The sequence below is a fragment of the Melospiza melodia genome, chromosome 6 (genome assembly GCF_035770615.1).
Source record: "Melospiza melodia melodia isolate bMelMel2 chromosome 6, bMelMel2.pri, whole genome shotgun sequence".
In the NCBI taxonomy this organism is placed as follows: domain Eukaryota; kingdom Metazoa; phylum Chordata; class Aves; order Passeriformes; family Passerellidae; genus Melospiza; species Melospiza melodia.
Window position 1 is genome coordinate 58,683,197 of NC_086199.1, and position 24,651 is coordinate 58,707,847.

The 24,651-nt window shown below is 36.4% G+C and overlaps 1 protein-coding gene across 1 annotated transcript in view; it reads left to right on the plus strand.

The window, feature by feature from the left end:
* PDE3B (phosphodiesterase 3B) overlaps nt 1-23,732 on the plus strand; it is an 82,500-nt gene extending 58,768 nt beyond the window's left edge. The window contains exons 2-16 of the mRNA XM_063158528.1: nt 5,163-5,213; nt 5,839-6,084; nt 8,527-8,672; nt 11,138-11,244; nt 11,412-11,622; nt 12,174-12,247; nt 12,750-12,853; nt 13,592-13,726; nt 15,214-15,325; nt 16,054-16,167; nt 17,743-17,942; nt 19,290-19,493; nt 19,721-19,882; nt 21,171-21,423; nt 21,763-23,732. Coding sequence (XP_063014598.1) covers nt 5,163-5,213; nt 5,839-6,084; nt 8,527-8,672; nt 11,138-11,244; nt 11,412-11,622; nt 12,174-12,247; nt 12,750-12,853; nt 13,592-13,726; nt 15,214-15,325; nt 16,054-16,167; nt 17,743-17,942; nt 19,290-19,493; nt 19,721-19,882; nt 21,171-21,423; nt 21,763-21,989 — 2,346 coding nt within the window. The 3' untranslated portion in view covers nt 21,990-23,732. The remainder of the gene's footprint in view (nt 1-5,162; nt 5,214-5,838; nt 6,085-8,526; nt 8,673-11,137; nt 11,245-11,411; nt 11,623-12,173; nt 12,248-12,749; nt 12,854-13,591; nt 13,727-15,213; nt 15,326-16,053; nt 16,168-17,742; nt 17,943-19,289; nt 19,494-19,720; nt 19,883-21,170; nt 21,424-21,762) is intronic.
* The last annotated feature ends 919 nt before the right edge of the window (nt 23,733-24,651 follow it).

A 24,651-nucleotide genomic window follows, 5' to 3' on the forward strand; every position in this document is an offset into this window, starting at 1 on the left:
TGATAGAAATTTTAACATTGTGTGTGGCCTTAGTGTGCATGTTTCAACTTGGGAAAAGGAGAATAGCGTTGGTTTTATTCAGCTTTCAAAATAGATTTTTAGATTTCTAAAGCACTGAAACTTTCTTTTTTTTTGGTAGCTGTGTATTTTAAATCTCTGCATAAGCATTAGTATTGTTCTTACTATAACTTGTCACAAACAGATAATTCTAGGGTAACTAAGCAGATATAATTTTGTATTTTATAAGTTAAACTATTAATAAAACATTATTGCACAGTTGTCTAGTCGAATATATTTTAAGATTAAATTTTTTAAAAAAGGTTTAAAAATGCTTAGTGCACTTTTATCGTAGTTTCAGTCGTTTATAGCTTGACAAAAGTAAAATCCATACTCTTTTACCATGCTTAAGCTTTGGAAGTTGAAAATGCTCCTCAAACAGATCTTTAGACAAATGGAGTTGTTTTATTTGTATAAAGAAGATGTAAAAAGCCTCCACCCTCCATGGCATAAACTCTTCTGAAAGGTACATCTATTCCTGGCCCTGGAACCACTGGGTGCGCTGCCACAGGAAAGATGACCTTTCCTATGGAACAGGAATTAAAAACCCAACAAACCCCCTGAAGCCCTGCTGGTTTGCCTTGATTGTCTTCTCCCATTTCTCATCTGTTTTTAGTTTGCTTAGACTATAAACTTCTCAGAGGAGCACTTACTGCCTTTTATTTTGTGAAAAGCAGCTTTGCCTTGCTGCTGGAGCTTGAAGCTGGTTTAGGGAAGGCCTGTCACCATTACCTTGTTATTTTTTTAACATGCTTCTGATATTGCTAATGATGTGTGCTTTGCCACAGCGCTGTCCTTAAGCTTTGGTGATGTTTAAGTTGATATCCTTGTGTTCAAGTAGCATGGGATCTCTTCTGAAGTACATGGAAATATTGTTTTTATGGTTTGAGAGAACAGGCCTGATGCCTACTGTCTTTTTTTTTTTTTTTTTTACTCCATTATATCCTCTAAGTGACAGGTATTTAAAATCTCCCAAGATCTGACTGAACACCCATAGTACAGAATACAGTGTTCATTGCTCAGAACAGCAACTTTGGGGAGAATTTGTTGAGCTTTAACAACTTTTTTAACATTTAAAAACTTGTTTTCAGAGATGCAAATTAATTCTCTTGAGGCTCTTAGGCTGTTTTGAGTGACAAGTTTCAGTTTGACCTATGCTGGCTGATGATGGCCAAATAGGGAAAAGTCACTTGTACTTAAAGGGGTTCTCTAAGCTGCCTTGTCTTCTTTTAGCCACATTGAAATTTATTTCAGAGACTAAATAGATTCAATTATTATAGTTGAAAGTAACACAGACCCTGACTGTTACAGAACAAGGTGTGGTGCATGTGTGGGTTTTTGTTTTGGTTAGTTTTTTTTTTCCTATTTGAAGCTATTTTCGATTGAAGCTGTCCTTCAAACCCCTGACCAGCTTGTCAGGCAATTATACAAAATTAGGAAAGAGTGTTCATGGCTCTCTGGATTAACTGGGGAGACTCTGGGCTTGGAATGAGAACTTCTCTTCCAATCTGACTGGTAATGTCCTATACGCATTTCTGGTGGGAATGGCTGTAGATTTGCCACCTTTCAGAGGTTCATTTGCAATATCAGAGCCCACTGAATTTGGATTTTCAGAGGGGCTCCAATGTGATTGCTGCAATGTTGCCACTGACCGTGGACGCTCAAAGCCGAAAGTGTGTGAGTTACTGAGCAGAGGTCTAAGTTGCAGCTTGGAACTTTTATGACTCAAGTCCATCCTAGATAAGGTGTTTCTTGATGGAGGAGGTGAGGGAAGAACGTTATGTGCAATGGATTACAAAATCTTAGTATTACAGAGTACAGATCTTTCTGCAACAAGTCTCATGGTTGCAAAATCAGAAATTGCTGAGGCTCTGCCTAAGACCTATTTTAAGGTCTCTGGGTCTGTTCGCAGTAGGTCAAAATAAAGGGTGTCTTTTTACTCCTGTTGTAAGATTAGTGTGACTCTGGGAATACTTTGTAACTTTTGTTGATGCACAGTAATGAAATAAAACTTAGACTGCTAAGTTCTCAAGAAAAAATAATGCCAGAAATGCTGCTTGTTTTGTATTCCAGATTTAACTTGCAATGCAAGGAGTTAGGCTACTTTAACTAAGTCTGGTAGGTAGTGAGAGAAAGAATAAGATTTTCTTAGTGCAAAGGAGAAAATAATTCTTTAAACGGAGAAACAGAATTTATCACCTGTCAACCTTTAAAATCGTCACCCTGCTTGTCTTTCAAACCCTGGCAATTCTGCAGAAGGTGTGTTAAGGAATATCATGCTGTTTTCTGCTACTTTCTCCAGAAGCTGTTTTTGTGGGGGAGGCTTTCTGGATTTTGAGTGCCATCTTGTGGTGCCTTTTAAGCACCTAAGGAAAGGTAACCCCCCTTTCACTGCTACTAACCTGCGGGGGTTTGCTTAGTGCAGAGATGTACCAAGTCGGATTGATCGTGGAAAAATATTCCTTGTTTATAGAGTTCTGCATTTTTTTCCAGTCGTGCTTAGCAGCAGAGATTCCTACTTTGTACCTGAACTTCTCATCAGTTCATTTTAATTACTTTGATGTGTAGCATGTGGAATGACCCCTGAAAATGTGACAGGCTGTGGTAGCTGCTGGCTGTGTTAATATACTGCCTTGTCTTCTCTCAGGAGATATAGCTTCTAATTCGTGGTGATATATAATGAATTAAAGAAAAATCTGATAGCAAAGTACAAGTAAACTGAAGTTCTATTTATTTCAAAATTATTTTATTTTCTTTGCTGTAAAATTGGTATCAGTGAAGAAGCTTAAATCTTCTGATTTAAATGACAACAGAAAATTTTCAGTGATTAATCCAAGCTGTGTAATTTTTCATTTAAATAAAACTGCATAAAGTTATGCCCCGTCATTAAAAATATCAAACAATTATTTGCATTGCAAGTAGATTGGAAGATTTTTCTGCCTTGTGTTTACTGGGTGAGCATGGGTCATTGGAACCCATTTATTTACTACAGCAGGGCTTAAACCAAAAGGAAGGTTTTGAACCTTTTTTGTCACAAAGATTGACCCCCAAAATCATAGTTTATGTGAATGTGTATGAGTACATGTTGTTTAAAGGATGGATAAAGGAGTTGCAGTAAATGATTTGGTTCAGAAACATTCTGGAGTAAGCAAGATGTTTACTGGTTTGGTATTTTTTTTGTTAGTTAAGGTTTTTTTATTATTATTGCGAGCTCGTTTGTAGCAGACAAATAAAATCAACTAACATACCACATATTCAAAAGAAAAATAAAATACTCTGAGAGGAAAACCTCTTTTGTGTCCCCTAATGGAGGCTGCACGATTACGAGCGAGCTGACGCAACTCTGTGGCCCATTAGTATCAAAGGTTACTAATACAACTAACAAAACCCATGTGGACAGCTGATCTCTGCTGCTGATTGAGGCAAAAGTTAATGAAGCAGATTAATGCAGTCTCTGTGTGCGGGGACAGAATGAAACCAAAAGATTTACTGATGTTCAATACAGTAAGGCAACGTCAGTCTAGAAAGAGACGCTTCGCAATGAAGAAAATTTAATGAAACCACCCAAACAAACAAACAAATGAAAAGAAACAACCCAGTCTGGCAAGATGTTGCTGAAACCAAATGCATCATGGCAAAATGGGTATGGCCACAGAATGTTGGTCATTATCTTACTGTTTGTCAGTGACAAACAGTTAAAAAAAAAAAAAGAAAGACATGGTAGCTAGATTACTCACTTAAAAAATCCCCCAAAACTCTCAAATACCTAAATTCTTAATTCTTGATTTTGATCTGCTTGCTTTACCCAGTATTACCCAGTATGATTTTCTGATAGAGCACAACTTACTCCCAGTTCAAGCGCATGCTTCGTGGTTGATCTCTTCAGTTTTCCTAGCAAGCAGATGTCATAACTATTAACTTTAAACACAGTTTAGTGGCATCTCTGTGAAGACAGCTGAGGAGAAAAAGTGCCTTTAAGTGCCTCCCTTGCCCGGGCACTGCTGACACGTCCCCACCTGTGTTTCTTTTTTGACACTTTCTGCACCTTCCTCTGGACAAGCACCAGACTGGAACGTTGTGTTTTCTCCATGGAAATGCTGTTAGTGCCAGAGGAACACAAAACATACCTAGTTCTCACCTGTAAAAATAAGCAGAAGAGCTTTCAGGATTGCAAAATATTAATTACCAAGTGGGGTATTGGCATGTTATTTGTGCTCTGTAGCAATGTAAAAGAGTGAAAAGCAATGTTTAATTTGTGAATACGCATTTTGCAAATGGATTAATTTATCAAAGAGTAATTAGAATCTGTCGAGAAGTCATGAAGACTGAAAGCTTTTGAAACAGAACAGACATCTGAATTTCATTTCTTGTATGTTGTTTTCATTTTTTGTCAGTATAAAAGACAAATTAAGTGAGTGCTGTTGACGTACTTGAAGCTGATAGCATCTTCAGATTGTGTTGCTGACGTTCTTTTGTGGGTTTGGTGGGTTTAGTGAGGTTATTCAGAACATGGGGCTTTGTAGCCATGTTCAAGCAAAGCCTAACAAAACCTCCTGCAAGAAAATCTTTTAAAAAATACCAATTTTTAACCTCTTTGGAGAGATTTTTGCCCCCTTTAAAAGTACATGATTTAATGTAATGCTTTCTTTGCTGTGTTTACAAAAAATGCTTCTGTTTGAATGATTCTGAAAGAAAAAATATTTTGGAGGTTTTAGGGTAGATTTGCTTTTTTATGTTGAAGTGAATAGGAGCAGGAAAGCAGCATCACCATCGAATTTAATGTGTACGTTGAATGATTTATGAGCAATCCAAAATTATTGAAATAAGGCCATATTATTCTGTCATCACAATATCTCTGTTGCACGCAATTTCTTTAAATTCTTCTTTAGGGCTTTTGCTGGAGAGCATTAACTGAGAATATGGCCCAAATCACATATGAAACAACAAAGGGAGAGACATTTCCCTTTGTATCACATAATCAAAATTTATGCCACTGCTGTTTTTCAACATTAACACATCACCTTTTATTAATTGCCTTTACCCGTTAATTACCATTTACACATTACCTTTTTATTAATCTTTTCTCCTTTTTTTAATGTTCACAGATGATACTTTGGGATTGGGATTTGAAGCAATGGTACAAGCCCTATTACCAGGTCAGTATATTATGAATTTACTTTTTTTTGTGAAATGTGATTTGAGTACAGATATCAAAACTGTTCAAACTGTCAAATTTCAGTTCTTATGTTGATGCTGTATTTACCTATTTTTTCCCTTTGTCTCTTATATTGTAGTAAGCTCTTCTTGTTCCTGTTCAGAGAATTATGCAAAATTAAAATGAATCACTTCTGTTTGGATAAATTTTTTCTAACTTCTTTCAGTAGAGTCAGGGTTAATAAAAATTATGAGGTTGTGGAAATTGTACCTCTGTAAGGGGCTCTAACAGTTTGACTGCCAAAATGTGTTGATATTGTTGGAAGAGAAAGAATAGTAAGTTTAATGCTGAGACAAAGTAATGAAAGTGAGATTTAAAAATTGCCAACAGATTTCAAATAGAGAAAAGGAAGCTGAAAGATAATGTTGAATTGTGGATTTCTTTTTATTGTGTAGACACTGCTGTCTGAATGTCAATATATATTTTCTTTAAAAGAAATTGTGTAGCACTGATTTTTTAAAAAATTTTATTTTTGCTAAATTTGCAATGCACACGATACTTTAAACAGAGAATAGCGTGAAGTGTTTTGGCACGCCGATAGTTTTCAGCGTTTCCATGTGTTGCAGAGCGCTGGCAGTGGGAGTGGAGCGGATCTCTCGGTGCTGAACGAGGCTCGGAACCTGCTCACGGAGCTCCTGAGTGACCCGTGCCTGCCCCCACACGTGGTCTCCTCCCTTCGAAGCATTAACAGCCTCATCGGTGCTGTCTCAGGAGCGTGCAGGCCAAAGGCCAGCCCATTCACTCCCTTCCCTGGCTTCTTCCCCTGTCCTGAAATAGAGGATCCTGCTGAAAAAGACCGGAAGCTGCTCAAGGTCTAACAGCTTTTATTTGCATTTGAGCGTGTGTTGCGATTTAAAAAATAGATAAGGGAAAATTCATCTAGAAGGAATGCTCCTGTATGCATAGCAGGTTCTCTAGTGGGTACCCGTGGACAATGTTTGAGGTCAAAAGGGAGCAGCTGTGAAAACACATTGGATGAAGTGGAGATAAGTACCAAAATGCAAATTCAAGTGTTAGATGGGTAGACAGTACAAGCACTGGTCTGCACCCTGACCACAACATTCCTCAAAATAACAGCAAATATAAACTGAAGGTGTTATAGTCTCATGATATGGGACAAACATGGCTGTTCTTGATTCTTTTACATTCTTTATCTAACCATTGCTGTCAGTGTGGTTTTTCTCATTGACCTTTTTCCCCCAAGAAATTTACTCTTGTGGACAGCAAACCAGCCATCACACAGAAGCAAATCAGCTATGTAAAAGGAAAAGTGTCCCTTCCTTTTCTTCAGCAAATCACTTTATGAGACCAGTGTAAAATCTACTGTCGCTTCTCTATTATCCAGGGTTAATAAGTGAAAGCAAGAGTGTAGTTACTACATGAAATGCTAAAGAATGTGGTGGGAAAAAATTTATTATATAGAAACTCAACAGCAGAGCATCTGAGCTAATAATTCCAGCCCCGTATTGACAGCTTGAGGTGATTTGTTGTGGAGGCTGCTCTGGGACATGCCCTGTAGTTGTTTACATTTCCAGGAAGTGGGCAACTTGGCCCAAACTGATCGTCTGGTTGGTTTAGTGTTTTGGAGCCTGATTCAGCCTGTGAAATGTCTGTTGGGAACAATATTTTTGGGGGGAAAAACTCAGTGTCTGCAGGTTACTCTGTGGAAGATCCTGCAGAACCACTTCAGTATGAAATTCATTGTAATGTCACATGGATATTTGCAGAAATCAATTTGGACAGGGATCACAGTAATTCGGCATGTTTTTCTTTGTGGATGTCTTTAAAAGCTGCTAAGGATTGGCATACCTTTTGATTTTTAAAATTTTCTTTATAGCTAGTCAAAACAGTGTGAAATGAAAAATATTCATTAATGGAGACCAGTTATAAAGAGTATGTGAGATTGAAATATTATGGTTTTTCACAGCTGCTCTCTTTTTTTTCCTTCCTAAAAAGTAACTTTTTCCTCAAGTTCTGGAGACTTCCTGTATAGAAAGTTTTCTAGTGCTTGCCACAATCATTCAATAATTCTTTGGCTTTGGTGCGTTTAAGAGTAAGCCCAAATATTGGGCTATGTGTGATACTGCAAAAGAGAGATTCCTTTTGTTTTTAAAAAACAGATATATGAGGAAAAAATCCAGGTTAAAACGCAGCAAAGAAAATATTATGAAAGTATTTCTTCAATATGGATGATTTTGGAAGGTTCCCACTCTCTCTTTCCCTGACTTGAAATATAAAAGATCTCTCCATAGTTTTTTGCTGTGGATATGTACATCTTTATTTCTCCTCCCTGAGTGGCTTCCAAAGTGTGTTCAGTTATAATTTTCACGTTGATTAGGGGGTCATCAGGTTGATAGAGGGTTGAAGCACCTCTCCTCCAAGGAATGTTTGAGAGAACCGTGATTGTTCAGCCTGGAGAAGAGAAGGCTTTGGGGTGACCCAACTGTGGTCTTCCAGTACCTGAAGGGAGCCTGTAGGAAGGATGGAGAGGGAATTTGCACAAGCAAGTAGTGACAGGACAGGGGGAATGGCTTCAAACTGAAAGAGGGCAGGATTAGGTGGGGTATTAGGCCAGGCTGGGTGGGGCTGTGAGCAATCTGGTCTAGGGAAAGGTGTCCCTGTCCATGGCATGGTGGGGTGGAACTTCAGGATCTTTAATGTCCCTTCCAACACAGACCACTCCATGATTCAGGGGTGAGCTGCCTGTCTTCCTCTATAGGAAAGGAATTAAAAACAGGGAAAAGAATGTAAATGGGCTTCAGACCTTGGGCGAGTCATAACTGCTTATCTAATGCTGACCCTTCCCTGTGGGTTTCTTGGAAGTGTGAACTGCCCAGTATTCAGGAAAAAAAAAAAAATTGAGACAAAAAACATTGCAAGGCTACTCTGCAACAGAAACAGTTTCCACTTCCATCAGGACTGTCCCTAGAACTGTCCCCAGATCTCCCAGTGGATGACAGTAGAATGCTTTCCAGATGGGTGGGTTTCTGCTGTTATTAACAGTCATGATTTTAACAGATTTCACAGTCAAGGCAAGTAAAAGTTGTCTAGGCAAACCCCAGAGTGTGCACATCTCTTATCTCCTGGCCTTGGGAGACCCCCACCTGGAGTAAGAGACCATACCTGTGGTAGGGTACCACATCAGCTGTTTGGCTATAAAAATGAGCAATAAATAGCCCTTACAAACCATAAATAAAATTTTAACATCTGCTTTTACTTGCATGGATTTTAACCACGGTCAAATTACTCAACAGGGATTAAGTAGCAGGAGCAGCCTGCCAACCCCACAGCTGAGACGATCCTCAGGAGTTTCTGGCTTGTCATCTATGGAATCAGCATCATCCAGATGGGAAAGGAGCAGCATTAGCAAGAGATCCCATCAGGAATATAACACACCAAGGTAAGCACTGAACAGCATTTTAAGGGCAATAATAATGCTGGAACTTGGCAGCAGAAGGACTGGATGTAAAGTCCTGTGAATTAAGGCTCCAAATTCTGCCAGCATAAACTGGAAAAGTTAATGATGTACTATGCTGTGTAACTCAGGTTGATCTTAAGTGGAAATCAGGTTGTTCCGAGGTTAAATAGTGTGCTCTGTCACAGTAAGTAGAACTTGATATAAACTTGAGTAGGAAATGAAAAAAAAGTCCAGCATACATGATTGCAAAACAAACCAGTCTCTAACTAGACTCTGACTGCCTCCCTTATGTATCACTTGCCAACTTCCATATACCCTTGCATAATTAAAAAGGTGAGACAACTTTCTTGTGGTTTGTAGCCACTGTTGTAGGTATTACAATGTTTATTATTCCTCCATTATAAGGTTTATTATTCCTCCATCAAGCAAGTTTCAAAATAAATTAAGGTAGTAATCTATTCTCTACTTGTTAGTAAATATGGTGCAAATAGAGGTTTTATTTCCAGAATCAAGATAACATTCTGAATTAGGATTAAGATGAATGGGTTTTTTTTCCTTTTTGTATAATGTTGTATATTAGTGAAAATTCACACATTTAATTTTATTTAAATGTATAAATGAGTACATCTTTATTTCTCAAATCTGTAAAAATGTGTGTGGTTTTGCTTTTCTTGTTTTGTGGGCTTTGCTGATTTGTTTTGGTTTTTTGTTTGGCTGTCTATTTGTGTTTTTTACTTGGTTTGGGTTTTTTGTTTGTTTTTTTTTTTTCTTTAAATGGTTCTACACGGGTCATAAGCAAAGTATAACATGCATTTTTAGAAAAGAAAATGTGAGTTATGCTGATAACTGGTAATTATTAGTAGTAGATGGGAATTTATATACACATGCCCAAGAATTTACTTATCAGCATTATATTTAATATTAAAATGAACTGCTTGAATAATTTGTCCCTTTCAGTGTTTTTTCTCCTTTGAATAAAAGATGATCTTTAAGTTTTTACATTGTTAAACTTAATTGTGGTTTGTGTATGAATTACAATTGAAGATTCTAATACAAGCAGTAGTAGTCATTAAAACATTATATTTTCATGCTGACCTGGTTGTTGGTGTCCAGATGAACCTCCCCAGTTGTATCCACTGGAAATAACCAGGGACCAGAGAAATTGCTTTAACCTTGGCAACTGTGGGATTTCAATTTGATACTCAGCCCTCCTGCTGCAGTCTCAGTGTACATTTTCAGAGGGCTTCCTCACTTTCCTTACTATTCAAAAGCAGCTCTTCTGTTTTATTTGTATGCAGATTTTTAATTTGGTTTCTCATTCAAACACAAACTTGAAATGTAAAGTTCTTCCTCATGTTGAGGTGAAGCTTCTCATGTTTTAGTTTATGGCCATTGCTGCTCCTCCTCTTGCTGGGCACCACTGAAAAGTGTCTGGCACCATCCTCTTAGCCCTCCTTTGAGATATTTATATACATTGATGAGATCCCCTCCCAGCCTTCTCTCAACTAACCAGGCCCAGCTCCTGCAGCCTCTCCTTAGATGGGAGATGTTCCAGATCCCTCATCATCTTATGGCCTCCGCTGGGCCCTTTCCTGTAGTTGGAGGTACACAGGAATAAATCCATGTTTATTCTTGAACTCATTTTTCATATTCATGTATTTAAACTAGTGATGGGAGATCAAGTGTTATTTCTGCATTGGATTTTTTTTGCCATCCCTTAAGAAAGATTAAATCTGTTTTGGTAAATACTATTTTCCCCTCCTGAAGAAAAATAGTTTTACATTAACTATTTTCACTTTGAAGTAAACACTATAGTTATTTTTAATTGCATATTACAGTTTTGTTCCCTAGAAATATGATTTTAAACCACAGAGTGAAATTTTGTCTCTGGAACAGCAGATGGCAGGATTGAGCAATCGAGTTGAAGGACTTGGCCAGCGAAGCGAAACACTGATGTCAAAAACAGCTTCAGTTTTAAGTTTATTATAAATAAAACACCTAATTGAATATGCAAAATTTATGTGGCTGTGTAAGGTTTTAATTATTCAAAAAACACAGAATTAATTTTTAATTATTTAATAATTTCAATTACGTATTTCCAAAATGATCAATCTTCAAATCTGTTAGGAAACAGCCTGCTTCAAATATTCAAGAAAAGTAGCATGTTAGAAGCTAAAACCTGTCACACATAATCTGAGCATATTTACTGCATCATTTTAGGATGTTTTAAGTTTTTTGTTGCTGTCAGTACACAGCAGCTTTTATTTCATGTAATTGACATGTATTTTCTAGCTGGTTTTGAATTGGACAGCTTTGTAGTATTTTTCTTGAATGGTGGTGGGCCTGTCACAGGGCGGTGTAGCTATTTTAAAAGCATTTTATTAAATAAAAATGGAAGAGAAATGAAGAAACAATGAAAAAAAAAATCCTCACTGTTTCCTTTTCAGCCAAGGATCTCACTCAAATGGGTCTTTTGGTGCAAACTTGCTGACAATACCAAAGCAAAGATCATCCTCTGTGACCTTGGCTCATCACATGGCTCCCAGACGAGCAGGTAGGATCATGCCATTTGTACAGTAACAGGATGGCACATCACAGGTCTTTTCATGTAAACACAGCACTAAAATAACTTCAGCATGTCCCTCGTTGTTTAAATCCTCTCTTTGTAAACAGCAACGACTTTATTGTCATCTGGACCCCATGTCATGTTTATTTTGGAAGGTGCTTCTCCTGGCCTGAGTCCCGTGGGCTCACCAAGCCATGGATCTGTCTCCAGCGGGGCTTTCAGCAACTGGTCACCTGTGGAGTTCCCTGACACTGCTGATTTCCTCACCAAACCAAGCATTAATATACACAAGCCTCCAGGACACCCACCTAGCTCTCCAGATTTGCAGCAGGCAGTTAAAACACCTGTAGGTTATATGTGTAGCAGGTACTGTAAACTCTGTTATCATTTCAGTCGTTTTGTATGGGTTGAAAAGAATGCAATGAAAAAAAAAACAAACAAAAAATCAAGACCTGTGCCCCTACTAGGATTAAAAAATGGGCATAAATCTCCTAATAATCTGTAACTGTGTTATCCAGAGGGGAATAAAGAATGCTGAATCTATGTCAGTGCTTTGACATGGCCCATCCTCCTCAGCAGCTGTTATTGTAGAGGAACAATATTCTGTGGAATTTTAGAAAAGGAGGGTTTCTTACTTGGGAATTGGATTCTGTGTTTCTGAATACTTTCTTAGTTATAAGCTCTGCTTTAATAATTCAGGGGTCTAAGTCTGGGAGAGGTGGTGGTTGGTTATTATCTAAGGACAGACTAAATCTATGTGTGCCAAGTTTAGGAGAAAATACTCTGGTCAGTTGTTGAAGGAACCTTTACGAGCTTTTTTAAAAAAAGTAATCTGCAGATATTTTTCAGTAGAAGACAGCAGTAGCAAAAGAAGAAAGTTACTGAATGTTGTAAATATTTTTCATGTATTCTGTAAGCTGTGGACGTCAGATACTCAAGCCTGTTCCAATACCAGAACCAGACTTTGCAGAATACAGAGAGAGAAAATCAGGTGAGATTTCAAAATAGACAAATACTTAATATAACTTAGTGCTTTTTTTCTTCCCCCAAGCCAGTTAAATTAAAACTTCACTATTTCTGTATAATTTTTTCCTATATTTTAACCTATGTATGCATTTTACTTTGTTTTGTGTTTTAGAATAATCAAAATAAGATGAAATATTGCCTGCTTCCTAGTAAGAATTTTAAAACAGGCTTCCACTAATACCTTTATAGTTCTGTACTCCATGTATCAAACAAGTGCTTTACTAAGCTGAACTAATCACTTTTTTTAAAATAAAAGCTATGTTTATAGCTTTTCTTAATCTTCAAATAGGTTTTGTCTAATAAATTTTATCCTCAATGACTTTTTTTGCATATTTCTTAAATAAAATGGCTTAGAAACAAGCTATTACTTATATTTCTGTGACAAATGATCAGTTAAAAAATTATTAGACAGTAGTAATTTACAAATTAGTTACTGATATAGTATTTCTCTGTGTGTTTTCTTTAAGGTGAAATTGCAAGTGCTAATGTCTCCAAAGAATCTTTCCACCATACAGAGAAGAGGAAAGATGAAAAGAAGGAAATGATCGATCAAACACAAAATACACTGCTTGTAAGCATGTAATTGCCAAAAAAACCCCCTGCAATAACTTTTCTCAGTCCACTATTTCTTTATCATTTCTAACTTGCTGTGAAGAGACCTTTATGTTGTTAAAATAGTAATTTCTAAAGGGTTACGGTGCATGGTTGGAATTCAAATTTTCGTTTAACAATTGTTTGTCTTGCATAAATGTCACTAGCAAATGACAGGAAAGCTTGTGGTTGTATTGATTTTGTTGATTAATATTGATTTGTGTAGATTTAATGTTGAGAGAGTATGCTCAAACACTGGCTAATATTTTCTTTTGGAATTTCACGAGAGATGCAGCAGTGGCAGTGAAACACAGAAATGAATGTTCAATACAGTGCTATTAACATTTTGGGTTTATACAGCAGGTGTTTTTAAAACTTGTCCAGTTAACATATTCTTAAAGCCCAGTAAATCTTTGGTTTTAGCCTATGCATATTTTTGCTTTTTTTATTAACTCATCTTGTCTAAAAAAAAATAAGAAGGAAAATTTAGCACTATCTCAGACAGCCCCAGAATCTGCTGCCCAAAACAGGAAAACTCAAGCCTTTAAGTGTGCTATTTTGTGATATTGATTTATGATTTTCTCATAGCCATAGTTGCAGCTCCATTCAATAAATTCGCTAATGATTTATCGTTTTCAAGGCTTTTTTTGCCAGCACAACTGATAAATTAATTTTCATTGTTATTTTAGAGATGATAAAGTATCTTAATCTCATACAGGTGGAACAGAGTTCTACATTAGAAACAATGTTATTAGACCATGATTCACTGATGGAGAAGATGAGCAATTGGAATTTCCAAGTTTTTGACCTTGTAAAAGAAATGGGAGATCAGTCTGGAAGGATCCTCAGCCAGGTTTGTTGTCCTTTATTATATGAGGGAGGGTAGGTAAAGCTGTCCTTTATTTAAACCATGGAGAAATTTTGCAGTCAACATTCATGTGAATATACTTGAAATTGCATTTATGTGAATATCTTCAAAAGCAGAAATATGACTTCTCATGTACTCCATGTCATTGTAAACCATAAAAAATGGTTTATCTATAGAGAACATGCTCCAGTTTTTCTGAATTTCGTTCTCAATGTAAATAGACTCACACTGATGAGGTTTTGCCATAATTTCCTGTGCAGAATTATCTCCTGCTTTCAGAATTACTACTCTGCTTGGCAACCATTACTTTTTTCTCTATTTCAGTAAAATATTTCTGCCCTACCTGTGGGGGAAGAGAAGTGATCTTTTAGGCAGCCTTTTGCCTCTTGATCCTACAAACAGTGGAGTTTTTTTCCATTCTGCTTTCTGCATGTAGTATCCCTTTTATCTCTTTCTGATTTATTTCCATGCATTTCCATGTTTGCTGAAGCCAGTCCTGCTGGCAGGTGCAAGAATAGGATCCTGTTTGCTCTTCCCCAGCTTGTCCCATTCATCAAGGTCATCTGGAAGCTTCTGCCTCTTTCTTTAGAGTGGATTTAGCAATCATGGAGCTTCTGATCTGACCGCTAAACAGTTTTATTTCCAGTATCTTAGTTTTCCACCCTGGAGTGATGTCCCCTAATTTTGCAGCTCCTGTTCCTCTGAGCACCTCCCACGCTTTAGAACTCCTTGTTCCTCTCCTGTGTCTAGGAAAAAAGATTATAAAAATGAGTAGCAGTGACTTGTTTTAAATTTTTTTAAAATATTTGCAGCTGTGGGTGATGGGGGGATTAGGCATTGAAGTACACTGAGTTCTACATGTAAATAATAATATATGGTCTATATACATATATAGAAGTTCTGAGTACCTTTTTGAAATACTTCTTCATTTACCAGCTAGTTTTATTAAAAACACTCAAGAGAAATCATAATAAATAGAAGAAATAGCATCACTTTGCCAAAGTCTCAAAACAACTTGGAGGACTGATGTTGTTTGTTTCTCTTTGCTTTGTTTTATTATTAATGACTTTGCTGTTTTAATTAAATAATTTGAAGTTCTGAATAATAAGTCTGAATGTAAATTTCTTCTTTTTAGGTCATTAATGGGATAAAGCATGGCTTACTTAGCCTTCTAAAAAATTTTGGGGTAAATTATTACAAATGAATTGTGCATAGAATTATCAGTAATGACATAAAAGCTTTTATTATTCTTTATTGAGAGGATCATAAAAATCCACGTTTTTGTGCTAAAAATATATTAAATATATCTCTATGGCAATAGCATTCCAATAATTCTTTAGTGGAATTTCAGTGATGTCCATGTCTGTTGGCAAGTACAATTTTAAAAACAAGAATATTTTTAAAGTTGAAAAAGCAGGACATGCAATGGTATTCAAGACTTTCAGATTTAAATTAATTTAAATTTTGTTTAGGTTACTTATACCTTGTTTCAAGACACTGGCTTGTTTGAAATTTTCAAGATCCCCACTCAAGAATTTATGAATTACTTCTGTGCGCTGGAAAATGGCTACCGGGATATTCCCTGTAAGTTCTCCCTGGTTACATGTGGAATTTTGTTATCAGTGGCTCTCCTTTGGTGTGGGCATCTGTATTTTTGGGCACCTTAGTGTGTGTTTAGTGAATGCATTTGACAGAGCTTAGAATGGGTCTAAAGGATTGCAGGACAAAGTGGGTGGACTCTAAAAGTGAATTTGTTAATTTGGAGTTGGAAGATAATCTTAAAGAATTTGAATTAGTGGTTGAATCAAACACACTGAAGTCAATGGGAGAATAGTTGCTGATTTAACAGAAATTTGGGTGAGGTCCTTAACAAAATAAGGAGAAAATAGAGAATTTTGATGGTAGTTATTCACCTGCCTGTGCAAGGGAGCCAAATTTATTGGAAAACAAAACAAAAAACCACACTTCCCCACTCCACAGATGTTTGCCCAGCTCGGGTGCTTGTAGGTATCAGATTGCAGGCCACGCTTGTTTCTCACCATGATTGATTTAAAAGGCCATTTAATCCCTTCCTGAGGCCCAGGTAGGATGAAGTGTACACAGACACTGTTTGTGTATCTAACTGCCTTCTTAAAAATGTTCAGTGATACATACATCTACCACTAACATTTTAAATTCTATTTTTCCTTTTAGATTTAATCAAAATCTCACTTCTAGTACATTTTGTACATTTCTTTTTTTTGTTGTTTTTATTATTCCATGTAATGCCATTTCAGATAACAAATTTTTAATTGTATCTTGCTGATTTTCAGATCACAATCGTATCCATGCCACGGATGTTCTCCATGCAGTGTGGTACCTGACCACACGGCCCATTCCTGGATTCCAGCAAATCCGTAGTGAGCACATCCTGGAGAGTGAAATAGGTGTGTATTCACACAGGCTGTTTTTGTTTTGCTGAAGAATGTTAAAATGAAACTACAGCAGATAAACCAAATTACTCTGGAAGAAAATATAGAATTATTCTTATGACTCACTTTTTTTTTTTTTGGTACTTTAATATAATGCAGTAGAAAAAAATCACAAAGCACACACCACTCAGAAATATCATAGAATTGACTTTTAGAAAAATTAGTAGATGAGTAATGGTTAGTTTGTTAGCCAAGAAAACTGGTTCACTTAATAAATTTTCTATGCTGAATGAAACCTCTGTATTCTGCCATAGTCAGGGTATTTTTAGCATTTGAAATACATTAGGCTAATATTTCTTAACTTTATTGGAAAGTTAAATAGACCAAAGGAAAAATACCAAAGTATTTAACTTAATTGAAGTTCTTATTAATGGCTTTAGTATAAAAATTATTTTAGAATTTTCAGTTAGGTATCACATGCAGACTTTCAAACACTGAAGTGACTACCCCAACAATAACTGCATAAGAGCATCCCTGAAAAGGAAATAGTACCTCCAAATTCAAATGTTGTGTGAAGGTACTTCCAGTGAAGCTTGCTTTTGTGTTGTCTGGGACTTCATAGAACAAACTTTAAATTTAGAATTTGTAATTTTTACCTAATTGTATCCTATAAGTCAAGGATTTAAAAAAGGATTGGAAACATACACTTTGATGCTAAATGGTTTGTATTTCACATAAAATAAAATCAAGAACTCTGTTTTAAGTATGTAGTAGAAAAAGACAAGACACAAGTTATATGGCTTTTAAAGGGCTGGGATTTTCTCTTTTTATCCAATATATTGATTGCACCCTATTGCCTTTTCTTTCTCCAAGTGTTAAATGGGTTGGAACTGGTTTAACTGGAGAAAGTGATAACAATAATTTTATTCTCCTCTACAAAAAAGACAAATTAAAATAAGAAATTATAATCTTATTGCTTGGAAACTCTTCCAGTATAAATATTTTCAGGCTTTTAATCCTTACTTATTCTATTAAGGCAAAGGAGTTCCTTTGATATTATGCATTGATGAAATAAGTGCTATTTCTTTTCCTTTTTTTTTAAAGTAGTGACTTTGTCCATGGGAAAGATGATAATAAAACTGTGAATCTTCTTATCATGCAAGTATTTCTAAATTAATGGTGTTAATTCTTTTTGCAGTAGTCTCCACTGCCCCCGTCCAAGTTTTCCTGTAGGTTTGCAAGTTCAAGAATTGGGAAAATTATAAAAATACTAAGGAGGTTATGATTAATTTTTTTCTTGGACAAATTCAGGTTGGAGACAAGCAATAGAATGCTCTGTTAGTGCTACAAATTTGCAACTCAATGGCACTTCAAATTTTCTTCAAAATTGTTGATCTATAAAAATTATCATTAATTTTCTTTTTTAAAGTATTAGTCTGACAATTATTCAGCTTCATGACAGCAAGGATAAATATACTGTGCTTGCAACAGTGTCTGGCTGTTTATACACATTTGTAATGTTTTACAAATACGAATGAAACACTATTCTAAAAAATATTCTGGTTGTGTACTTTGAATTTTTTTTTTTAGATGAAGCCAGTGGTATTGCCCCAGTTCAAGTCATCTACACTTCTTCAAAAAGCTGTCCTATTACTGATGACAGTTATGGCTGCCTGGCTTCCAACATTCCTGCTCTGGAATTGATGGCCTTGTATGTAGCAGCTGCCATGCACGACTATGATCATCCTGGACGTACAAATGCTTTTCTGGTGGCCACAAATGCACCTCAGGTAGGAACCTCTTCACACAGAAAATCACTTCTTGCTGTCTGAAATCAGTATAAAGAATTTTTTTCTATTCTATATCTCTAAAGTAAGTTGTTTAGGATTGAAGTATTTAAGGCCTGATTTAAGAAATGGGGAAATTAACATGTACTGTACATGTGTAATATTTTTATTTTTCTTTCCTGTTAAATTCTGATGTCTTTTGTATGTACTGGTTGTGTATGCCTGCAGAAACAACTTTCAATTTGCAAAACTGAAAATAACAACATAAACCAGTGCAGGATAGAGTAAAGGATTATTGCATAGAGAGCTGGCCCTAGGTCTGTTAATCAACTGTGATGGCTGTTTGGTTGTCTTAGTAAGTTACAGACGAGAAACTTAAATAATAATAAAAACATCAACAATAACAATACATCAGAAACTGGTACAGCTTGTTAGGAGATAAAGGCTTTGAAAATGAACTTTCCAATTAGTTTTCATGAACTCCTTATTACAAAGGAGTTTAGGATGTAGGCACTTATGTATTTCTGCTGAAAACAGCATACAAGGAGGGACAACACCAAACCACACAGACGTCCATCACCAGGTCTCAAAAATGCAAGCATTCCTTGAAAAATGGCAAAAAGCACTGGCAAAATTAAGTTATTTTCAAGTTCTGTTTAATCTATATTGAATTATTTTATAGGGTGTTTTTAGAAACATGGAAGCTGTAAAATCTGCTACTATTTTTATATTTTAGTTAGCTTGTTTGCTGTTAAAATTTGTGCATTAGCATTAAACATAGCCCTTTGAAAACTAGTGATAATTTGCACCATTTTCCATTATGACAGTTCTTATGTGTTTTGGAGTCCTTTTTCTAGTGGGGTTTTTTATTTGTTGTGCTTTTTTGTTTATTTCTTTGGTTTTTGTTGGGTTGGGGTTTTTGTCGCTTTTGATTTTCCAATATTATTAAGAGGAATTAAAAACACAGATTTATTTTTTCTTGTTTTTTTTTTTACATCACTGTGTGACATAAAACACACACTGCTCCACACATACACTGTGCAAAGTCTTAAGTGGTTTTTATATGTGTGCCTACAGTCTGAATGTAGCTGTCACTAACACATCATTAAAGACTTTTAAAGAAAAAAAGAGTGTTGGTAATTGTTAAGTCTGGGGGTGGGTGGGTTCCCTCATCTGTAATTATTGTGTCACTTTAACCCCAAAACTAGATGACAAAACATAATTTTTATTTTTTTATTTTTACCCAATGTTGTTTCTGACTAGCTCTGAAATTCCAGAATATTTAATGATAACTTTAAAACTTCCCAGTGTAATTTATGATTCCTTGCTTGGGTTTTTTGTTCCCTGTAGGCTGTTCTCTACAATGACAGATCAGTCCTAGAAAATCACCATGCTGCATCTGCCTGGAATCTTTTCTTATCACGACCAGAATACAACTTTTTATCAAACCTCGATCACGTGGAGTTCAAGCGCTTTCGTTTCTTAGTGATTGAAGCAATCCTTGCCACAGACCTCAAGAAGCATTTTGATTTCCTGGCAGAATTTAATGCCAAGGTTTGTTCCACTTTAGTGTCTGCACTGATCTGGTCTTGATACATAGATTTTATCATTGCCTCTCAGTAATTGTTAGTTTTACTTACTTGCATTTAAAGTTTTATATTATTTAAATTTAAGCTATTAAAATGCAAGTAGAGCATTTCCTTTGTACAAACCAGCTGCAGATGGTTTGTAGGTTGTCTGATAAACCCATGGTTTGAACTGGATGTCTGTGCCTGCCCCAGGTCAATGACATGAACAGCAATGGCATAGAGTGGAGCAATGAGAACGATCGCCTGCTGGCCTGTCAGATATGCATCAAACTGGCTGATATCAATGGCCCAGCCAAAATCAGAGACCTGCACCTGAAATGGACTGAAGGCATTGTCAATGAATTTTATGAGCAGGTGGGTATGGAAAGAGCAATTTTCTCTTTTTAATGATAGGTAGGTAATACTTTGTTTTACCAGTGGTTTAACTAAATTAAACTTTACAAGATGTTTTAAATCTTTGGGTAAGGTATTCCCATCTTCTCATTCTGAATACTGAAATTTATTTTCACAGCTAGCTTACTAGCATGATCTTTTGGTTTCTAATAATTGTGTTAGAAAACAAGCTCCCAGCCAGTATTTTCCATTTTTCAGATATTAGGGGATCTTTGAGGGGGAAAGCTTCTTTCTTTAGCATGATAATAATAAATCAAAATAACTTCTTCCACTTGCAGAAGCTGGGTTTGCAGATGTGTTTCTAGGTGAAAGAATATGTTCAAAATCCACAAGACTGAAACTGTGTGTTCAGCTCTAAAGCTCTCAGGTCCATGGAAATGCTGAGATAAGTAATTACAGCTCAGATTTTTCAATGAGCAAGTGTTCAGTGTTATTCTTCTCCAGTTTATAAAATGGAGGGAAAAAAACCACTTCACTCTGGATGTTATAACTCATTTCATTCTCCTGTGGCCTTGCAGGGGATGTCATTACCAGCATGCCTTGCTATGGCTCATAACTTTGCCACTTTGTTCATCAGCTCAGCAGTTGAAGTTGAGTCTGCCTGCTCTGAAGCCATCCTGTAAAGGCAGAGGAATGGCAGCTCCAGTAGAACTAGTTCTCCATCCAAACACAAGCAAAGCTGGAGGGAGGATTATGGACTGTGCAAGTCTGAGCCATAAAGTGTCTTTATTTTAAATTGGCCTAATTACACTTTCATTCACTTAGTCCATACAGTACAATTATTCTCCCCAGTAAAAGGATACAATCCATGTGGTGGTTCATGGAACCACAGAATATCCTGAGTTGGAAGGGACCACAGGGCTCATCAAAGCCTAACTCCTATCCCTGCACAGGACATCACAAAAATCATGTCCTGTGCCTCAGAGCATTGTCCAAAAGCTTCTTGAGCTCTGTCAGGCTGGTGCTGTGAGCCCTGCCCTGGGGAGTGTTCAGTGCCCAAACACCCTCTGGGTGAGAAACCCTTTCCTAATATCCAGCCTAAACCTCCCCTGACAGAGTTTTATGCCATTCCCTTGAGCCCTGTCACTGCTCACTGGAGAGAAGAGATCAGTGCCTTTCCATGTGCTTCCCCTCCTGAGGAAGCTGGAGATTACTCGGTTCATTAAAAGTAATTTTTAAAATAAGAATAATAAGAATTTAAAGCCAATTTTTTGAGAAATTCTGCTAAGTTTTTTCATTTTTTTTTCAGGGTGATGAGGAAGCAAGTCTTGGATTACCTATAAGCCCCTTCATGGATCGTTCGTCTCCCCAGCTGGCGAAGCTGCAGGAATCTTTCATCACTCACATAGTTGGCCCCCTTTGTAATTCCTACAATGCAGCTGGGTTGCTTCCAGGGCAGTGGGTTGATGAAGAGGAGGAGGAGGATGCAGAAAGCACTGAAGATGATGATGGTGCACAGTTAGAGAGTGATGATGAAGAAATGGAAGATGATCTTATTTTAAGTAAGTTTCTGTGTTTCAGTTTGTGCTTGGTTTCCTTCAGTAGCTTCAGATGTAGCAGTGACAGTTGAAATTGTGCTGTAGAAATCTTGTAGCATTTGTTATTTTGCTGCTTCATAAATTTTCCTCTTTTAACAAAAATTTTGTTGCTGCCAGGAGATTTGCAATTTAAAACAGTAACTTGTTGATATCTTTTGCCATGCCACTGTTTAAATATTCAGAATAATCATCCATGTGCCTCACTGAAATGTACATCTTGCTTGCCATGTGCCATTGGTTTTGTATGTGTAAAATACAATTACTCAGAATGTCAAACAATCCAATATGCTTGTAATTTTACAGAAACTCAAAGAAAAAAAGGTAGACGAATATTTTGCCAGCTAATACACCACCTCAGTGAAAATCACAAAATATGGAAGAAAGCGATCGAAGAGGAAGAGAAAAGCAAGACAGAAGGAGCCAAACTGCTGACTGAAATCTCATCTTTACCTCAAGCAGATGATATTCAGGTTATTGAGGAAGCTGATGAAGATGATGAACGACAGCTAGGGGAAGAGAAGGCGTGCTAAGGGAGCTCCAGTGGTGTCCAGTGTGATGACAGCCTGTTTTTTCCACTGTGCTGACTCCAGCTCACACACATAAAATCGAAAGGCCTTAATACTGTGAGAGGATTCTTTGTGCTCTGGTGGAATCCCACTCCTATGCACTTTCGCCACACACAGAATACGGAACTTTATTCAGAGATTGAGTATTGTATACCCTGATGCAAAGTTCTTTATGCCTTAGTTGGTATAAAATATCCTGATATAATGCTGCCTTGCTGAGTATGGAACTCTTCTTTTCCTTGAGGTACCTGCAGTTTTTAAAAAAACATTCAGTGATTTGAACTTTGATTACCAAAGTGGCAAGAACTTTTCGCTAACCAGGAACCGCGGGATGAATCCTAATGTCGTCTTGAGTTGCTTATTTCATGTTGTTTTTGAACATGAATGAGAAAAAAAGTCTGTGCCTACATGAAAACCATGTTACTGCTGCAGTGCAAGCCTGTTGTGGGGTGTCTACTTAGTGCAGTAGTGTGCTTCATGTAGTCATCTCAGAGCAACTGTTCAAGGACTGTGACAGAAGTGCTGAATTCTGATATTTGTGGTTTAAAAAGAGGAAAGAAAATCCAGGTGCATCTATTTCTGATGCTTTTTATTATTGTGCATAATCTGATGTTTTATTTTTGCAGAAAATATTCAGGTTTGCAGTGGATGTTCATGATAATTCATTGACTACAAGGCCATTCTCATCTGTTGCCTTGCTGTTTTGTGGTAGAACATTAAAAACCTGTTCAGCTACTTAAATTATGAAGGAATTTTATTCTTTTACTCATAAATAATGTTGTATTTCCTGCCCTTACTCAGGTTCACTTTGAAAACAAGTCAACCACATCACAGATTTTCATCTTGCACCCATTTCCCATATTAAATTTTAAGGAAATAAGATCGTATCTCATTTATTCTTTGTATGTAAAGCTTTAGGAGAATTAAAGATTTTTTTTTTAAGACATAAACTACTGTTGCAAAATGGCTATTTTAATTTGCCCCACACATTTTTTCCATCACAGACGCAGCTTTTATTGCCTTCAAGTTTGATGTACATCCTGAAATACACATATGGAAACCAGAAGGTGGAAACTTTGTGTAAAGCCTGATACAAGATAAAAATCACTGTACTGTACCACATTTTAGATTGTTCAGTTTTAAAATAACAAACTTACACATTCCACCCCAATGGATTTTTAGAAACCCTACCATTGTAGGTCTAATTTGTAAACAAACAAACAAGTTGAAAATTAGGCTACAGGTAAGCAAGCCAGAGATAAGCCTGTTTTTAAAAGTGTTCCTTTTAGTACTGAACCTTAAATGCTGTGTAGTTGAACTGAATAAAACCCAAATGCACGTGTGCTATTTCTAAATGTGTCTCAGCATATTTGTGTTTGCATCAATTGACTTGGAAAAAAAAAAAAAGATAACCTTGTGCAAACTGTATTACACTATTTTACACAGATTTTCCTTCTGCTGTTTCATTGGCCAGTTTGAATAACTGAAAGGTTTGGGCTTTTTTTTTCTTTTTGCTCTTTTCACTAATAAGCCTTTTGTTGATGCACTTGAAAGACCACTGAAATGTGCTTTTGCTATAGTGCCAAATCCCCCTTTGCTGCCATTATCGCTGTCACTGCATTTTTTTGTAACATGAGCAGTGTTAAACCAGATATTTCTGTCATTAATAAAATGTTGCACTATTGAAGCTGGCACTTAGTGATCATACACCTGGTATTTGACATTTCTTTGGTCATATATTCTGACAGTTAATGTAGAAAAATTCTGATTCAGTATGCTGTATTCTCAGCATTTTGTGTTTAGATAGTGTTTGTGTACATCAAATATCATTTTAATATTGTTTAATATCATTTTGCTTTGTCTGAAAAATGATACTAATTATTTTGTCTAAAGTTTGTTCTGTTATTTTACATTACAAGTTTCCATTTTTAGTTTCCCTTAAAATGTCATTATTTAAAAATTAACAAAAGTATAACAAGGTAAAAATTAAGATTTTATGTTTTACTAGAGCATTGGCGGGACTAATATGTGGTGACATCTTTGCCAGCAACTTTCTTATCTCAGGTTTCTCTTAAACTCTTTAGGAATACTGAAGCAATTTTAAAATCCAGTGACAAGCAGCAAACCCTCAGTGTTTAATAAACTGTAATGCTAATATGTATTTCCAATTAGATATTTATAATAGATTGCTTCAAAGATTCATTTAATTATGAATGTGTTCTAAATCTGCTTTAAAATGCCTTTTTTTTTTTAATGTGTGCACAGTATGTGACTAATTGTTATTCTAAGAGCAAAGGGAAAAGACTGGGAAAAAAAAACTAACAAAGGCTGGTTCAAGGAGTGTTTGAAGTGAATGTGGCTGTAACTGAAGGTTGTCTTAAATCTTTCAAAAATGGTAATGGATGGTCCTCTGAATGTTGGTTGAGCTGTTGTCCAAAACAGCATCTCTCCATATAAGGCATATCACTCTTAAATCTGTGATCACACTTCAGTAATTCACAGCTGCCAGGGGATGCTGAGTAGGGCTGAAAACCACAAAAAGGAGCACATTTAAAACACTTTCTAATGCAACACTACCTCTTTTTTCTTTTCCTTTTCCCCCCCCCCCAAGAAGTGGACCAAATAA